Raw genomic sequence first — 6,345 nt, forward strand, 5'->3', positions numbered from 1 at the left:
CACCGTTTCCAGGTCGGTGTGTAAGCGAGCGACCAGCTCTTCAATGGGGATCCTATGCTCGTCCATCTCCATCTCCTTCTTCAGCTCATCCAGACCTGGCTTCTTCTTAGCGGACTTCTTCTTCTTCTGCATCCCTGGCTCCAGGGCGATGGAGCTGGCCCTGCGGAACTTCTTGTTGGGGTCCGTCTGCAGAATGTCCATGACGCCAATATCTTTGTTTATTCTAGACCATAGCCCATAGCCCTCCCCATGAATAAGTGGTGTGTGTATGTGTGTGTGTGTGTGTGAAGAGAAACAAATGAAATCGTCAGTACACCAAATCTAAAACTGAACTCAACAAACAACCCCCCCCCCCACCACCACCACCCCCACCCCAAAAAAAAAAAAAAAAATTACACCAATGCAAGTCTGTGTGCAACTGACAGAAGGAATCTGAAACGCCTCATGCAAATTACACGGCAAATTGTTTGACAAACATCCTCATTCACAGCAGTCAATTATAGCCATCCACGTTTGACGACAGAAGGGTGTGTGGAAAACTTCTTTGGGTTTTTAACTCTTCTCAGAGATCATTCAGGGCCAACCAACAAATATGAAAAGGTCCGTCTGTAGAAAAGCGCTGAGTTGAAGGAACTCAGTTTGCTTAACGTTAAGAACGTTCCTCGGGTCTGTGGAATAAACGTATTCAGGAATGTTCTTAATCCACGCCAGGCAGAAACTTCATGCTGCAAAGATCACCAGCCCAGCGCCAGTGGCGGTCCGGTCAGTTTCAGTGTTTGGGATTACACACACACACACAAACACACACATAAACACACACACACGCACGCACGCACGCACTGACTCACACATGCATTGACACACACACGCACGCACGCATTCACACAAACACACATACATAAACACACACACACACACACACGCACGCACGCACGCACTGTCTCACACACACACACACACACACACACACACAAGCATTGAAACACAAACACGCGCACGCACGCACGCACTCACACACACATAAACACACACACACACACGCACGCACGCACGCACTGACACACACACGCATTGACACACACACACGCACGCACGCACTCACACACACACACATACATACATAAACGCTCACACACATAAACTCACACATGCACGAACGCACGCACTGACACACACACACACACACACACACACACACACACACACGCATGCACGCACGCACGTACGCACTCACTCACACACACACATAAACACGCACACACACGCACGCATGCACGCATTCACACACACACACACACACACACACACACACACACAAACGAGATACAGAGACAGACAGACAGACTGACAGACAGACAGACAGAAGAGTGGAGTGATGGCCTAGCGGTAACGCGTTCGCCAAGGAAGCGAGAGAACCTGAGTGCGCTGGTTTGAATCGCGGCTCAGTCGCCAATATTTTCTCCCCCTCCACTAGACCTTGAGTGGTGGTCTGGACACTAGTCATTCGGATTAGACGATAAACCGAGGTCCAGTGTGCAGTATGCACTTGACGCACACAAAAGAACCCACGGCAACATAAGGTTTGTCCCTGGCAAAATTCTGAAGAAAAATCCACTTCGATAGGGAAAACCAATAAAACTGCACACACAAAAAAAAAAAAAAAAAAAAAAAAATGGGTGAAGCTCTCCCTGGGGACAGCTGCCTGAATTTCACACAGAGAAACCTGTTGTGAGAAGAATGAGAAATGTAATACAATACAATACAATACAATACAATACAGTACAGTACAGTACAGTATAGTAATATACAATACAGTACAGTACAGTTCAATACAATACAATACAATACAATACAATACAATACAATACAGTACAGTATAGTACAATACAGTACAGTACAGTTCAATACAATACAATACAATACAATACAACAACTCGTGTTTCTCACGGTAATTGGCTGCTTGGGCAGCTCCTTTGAGACGCTTGTGTCGGGTTTCGGCACATCTGAAAAAAACAACAAAAAACACATACTTATGTTTGAGGCACAATCGAAATCTTAGAATTCCTGCTTTTCTTCAGTCTTCTATAGACACGTCCTTTGAGAAATTACAAATGATAGTAGTCCTGGATATCTTTTCACTCTGTTTCAGGTTCTGTTTCAGTTTCAAGGGGGGCGTGGGGGGGGGGGGGTGTCGAAGCGCGCGGGCAGATCCATATAACTTAAACGCTACACCATATCTGCTGGAGAGAAAGTATGAATGCCCGATCTCCTCATAACCCAATGCGTTGATCAGGTCCTGAGACCATATCCTAGGTATTAAAGAATTAGTAGATAAAAAAAAAAAATTTAATGAGAAAATAGAAAATAAGTAAATACATTGTCACATGATGGAGTGAAGGGAAGAATGTGCAGATAGGCAAAAGTCAGAATTAACAACTAGAGAGAAAAATGAACAGACCCTGTACTGTTCCATTCTGAAGGACTCTGCACATTGTTGGTTTGGTAACGATGCTAATGTTAGTTTGATTACCAACGATTCGTGCTCTAACTTTCAGGTTAGACTTACGGCCGCTCCCTCTCTCTATAATTCTTTTTGTGAGGCGATCGATAGTGTGAAGGCCTTGTATCTGGTTTTGGAGGTTTTCTTTTACTTTCCTTTAGGATTTCAGACTTTCCCAGATGTAAACCGCACGTTATTGCTACTACTGTACTAACAAGACTGATGGGTCTCTCATTTTACGCCTGCATGGCCATGGCAGTATATCCATGTAAGCTTTTGAATCTGAATGTTGCGCATTGCCTCGTGCGACTCTGGGCTCCCCATTTCACATTTTTTTCTGTATGAGGTTTTTAGAGTCAGTCAGAATTAGGGCATGTTGATTTTCAGGCAGACGTGCAATATGCCAGCCACTGGCAGCTTCAGCTTCACAGAAACGTGAAGTACTAACATAAATACAAACAATAGAGGCCAAGCCTTCATAGCCTACATATGATTCCTACTGATTATTCAATTTTTTTTTTAATCGGGAAAATGGACATATTCCCCCACAAACACCACCCATCTCATACCTGTTTTATATTGTTATTCAGCTGCTCAACCACAGTAGGCTACCCATATGCCGTCAAGAATCATGCGTCCTTGGTAACGCTTACATGGCACCATGCATTAAACTCATACCATGTCTATGTGAAGCATTTAGCAGAAGTACTTTATCCGTACTAATTGCCAGGTGGTTTTGCAACGATCTTGACATAGGTGCATGCATTTGTTTGCTCAGCAAATATCTGGTTCCATTCTATTATAATATTTTTTTTAATCGATCCATTTTCGGGGACAATATCCACCATAATAATAATTACTCCGGACAAGATCAATTCTTTCGACAAAATTATGATCAGCAGATCGAACGCGCTTTCCTTCCACGTTAGACCAAGATGTCGTCTTTTCCGTGACTCAATGTCATGGTGACCTGATGTACACATACTACTAAAGTCACTGGCTTTAAAATCCGAATCCGGTTGATTTTCTGTAGAACTATATCTTCGGCATGAAAACAGAAGAAAATGATTTTTTTTTTAATTAAAAACTAATTGCAATTTTTGTCGGATTGTCTTGATTAAAAGACGAAAATATATCAGGAAATATGAAATATAAGAATTACTGTTTTGTCGGATTGTCTTAATCAAGAAAAAGAAATATATTAATATTTGGAGGGGAAAAAAGGTTACTTCCCGCTGTACACGATAATAAAACTGTGTGTGATGATATGCTGTGACCTGAATTGCCAATATAGGCTCAAGTCAATCGAAATATGAAGAATGACAAAAAAGTAATCAAAATTTGAAGAAATGACAAATTAATCATTTTCGTTTTGATGTCGCACACATTTCAGGATGATGTTATAAATAACTGTTGAAAGTGCAGAGTTGTGCTTTATTTGCGACCTGAATATTACATATGGATAGTGTGGTGGAGCTAATGAAGCAGGTTTTTTGGAGTGTTTTTCGCCTTTTTTTCGTTTTTTTTGTTTGTTTGTTTCCTTCTTTTTGTGGGTTTTTTTTTTTTCCAACTGCCATATCGGTGCAGTGTTACAGATTATTTTCTTGTCGTTGCGCACATTTCTCAGAATTGTGATATGATTGTATAGTCAATGTCTCGAGTCCTGGCAGAAGAACTACACCAAGAGAACACGTGTACGCACATAAACACTCGAGCGCGTACGCACACACACATTTTACCATGACTCTTACACTCATACGCATGCTCCGACAACACAAACATTCTTCCCTCCACACACACACACACACACACACACATGCTCCGACACACAAACATTCTTCCCTCCACACACACAAACACACACACACACATGCACGCGCGCGGACACACACACATACACGCATGCACACACACACACACACACACACACACACACAAACACACACACACACTCACACACACGCCCACTAACTCCAACCCAATCTATCACTTTGGGCCTTGGGTGGAATGGGCTGTCTTGATCATGAATTTAAAGCAGCTGAGTGGTCATCACAGTCGTCCTTCACATGTCTTCCATGAGGAATCCAATAACAAAGCGTGGTTTTTGAATTTCTCGTGTTCAGAAGCTGAGCATCTGTCACTTCACTGGTATGTCTTGTATCTCGAGAGGCGAGAAAAGCTCCATGGTGTGTCGAGGAACCAGCCTCGATGCCAGACGTATTTTGTTTCGATTGCCGGACTCTGCATGGTATCAGATACATACATTTAATCTTTACAGCTAAATCTATAAAGACCATGTTCCGGTATGTCCCCCAAGATTTTTTTGAAATTTTTATACTCAGTTTCCCGGTAGATTTTTTCGTTCAAATACAAAGTTGACGTGGACTGAAACACATGTGGTGTGCATTGTTTACGTCATTTTCAGTAGTTTAAGCTAAACGAAATCAAAGTTTACGCGGATAAGAGCGAGGCATATTCTTTTCTCTGTTTTGACATACCTTTCCACATTATTTGGGGTTCTCTTCCACTGGCTAAAAAACAACAACATAAAAAACCAAAAAAAAACCGGCTGTTCAACCCTGAAATGGCACTCATGTCGCCAACTGAGCTAAGCAGCCTGATCTGATCTGAGTTGATTTGAAGTGAAGCCTTTATTTCATGATATTATCATCATCATCATGTGGTCTTCAGGTGCCTTTCTGGAAGTTCACTAGTAGACAGCCGTTCCGTTACTGATGCGTGGTTAGGTCAAATTACATCAGACACGCAGTACTTACCATCCATGGTGGTTGTTTTTGGAGTTGGCTCTGGACTTGAAGCTGGCTCTGGACTTGGCGTTGGCTCTGGGCTTGGAGTTGGCTGTGGATCTACGCCCTCTGTGCTCGGTTCTGGATTTGCGCTTGAGACAGTCCCACCCTTAGGTTGGGAATCCTCGTCTGCAGATGAACGACTGAAAGTTCATAAAGTTAGAAACATGTCATAATATAATATAATATAATATAATATAATATAATATAATATAATATGTAGCCATGTGCTCAATACGACTGGCTACTCAACTCACAGCACAAGCTGAAAGCTGATCTGTAGCAGACGCCGTTTTCGCAACTAACTTGCCGGTCTACAACGACCTGCCAAGAATGTGTGACGCCATTCCCGGTTTGAATGCAAATCCCCTTTTAGACAAAGGCTCCAACCATTTATTCAATCAAGTCTCTGTATCGTTCACTGCAATATTACATTTGTTGTGCTTACGCATACACTTAAATCAGTTAGAAGCAAACGTGATTTCAGTTTAATGGTTCGTCAGTCTAAAGATTTCAACTGATGCTAAGCTTACGTCATTTTGTCCTCGCCAGAAAACTCTGGAACAGTTCGCTGAACGTCATTGGCTGAGCGGAAACTTGTGTTTCTGACGCTGCGTATTAATTAAGTATTTAATTAATATCTCTTTTGTCGGATCAGTACACTACAAGTATTATATACTAGCTGAATCGTCGCATTTCCATCTTTAAATCTATTCCATGTGTGTTTGCCTACGTTGAACTGATTTAACGCAGTTTGTAATTTTCCGCGATGAGCTCGCTAAAACTGTCCTTTTCCAGGTCACTTAAATCAAGATTATAAATTCATCGTAAATAATAAACACTTCATTTTATACTCATTAGAAAGTAGGAGTTGACCTCTTTCTTTTGCGACCTATCCGACGTTGATCGGTTCAGGAATCATTTAGAAATCTATCATTGAACACCTTGAAACAAGCACAGTTCTTACCAGATTTAGCCTGATTTGAGCAGATCTGCTTTTCAGCACACGCGATTGTCTTTGCAGTCCGCTTAACTTGC

The 6,345-nt window shown here is 42.0% G+C and overlaps 1 protein-coding gene across 1 annotated transcript in view; it reads right to left on the reverse strand.

Annotated features, from left to right (window-relative positions):
• The window catches only part of LOC143290248 (sodium/potassium-transporting ATPase subunit alpha-3-like), a 51,632-nt gene extending 46,315 nt beyond the window's left edge, over nt 1-5,317 (reverse strand). The window contains exons 1-3 of the mRNA XM_076599587.1: nt 5,278-5,317; nt 1,948-2,003; nt 4-186 (exon numbers count right to left, since the gene is read on the reverse strand). Of these exons, the coding sequence (XP_076455702.1) occupies nt 4-186; nt 1,948-2,003; nt 5,278-5,284 (246 nt within the window). The 5' untranslated portion in view covers nt 5,285-5,317. The remainder of the gene's footprint in view (nt 1-3; nt 187-1,947; nt 2,004-5,277) is intronic.
• Nucleotides 5,318-6,345: the final 1,028 nt, after the last annotated feature.

Source organism: Babylonia areolata, chromosome 15 (genome assembly GCF_041734735.1).
Source record: "Babylonia areolata isolate BAREFJ2019XMU chromosome 15, ASM4173473v1, whole genome shotgun sequence".
In the NCBI taxonomy this organism is placed as follows: Eukaryota; Metazoa; Mollusca; class Gastropoda; order Neogastropoda; family Buccinidae; genus Babylonia; species Babylonia areolata.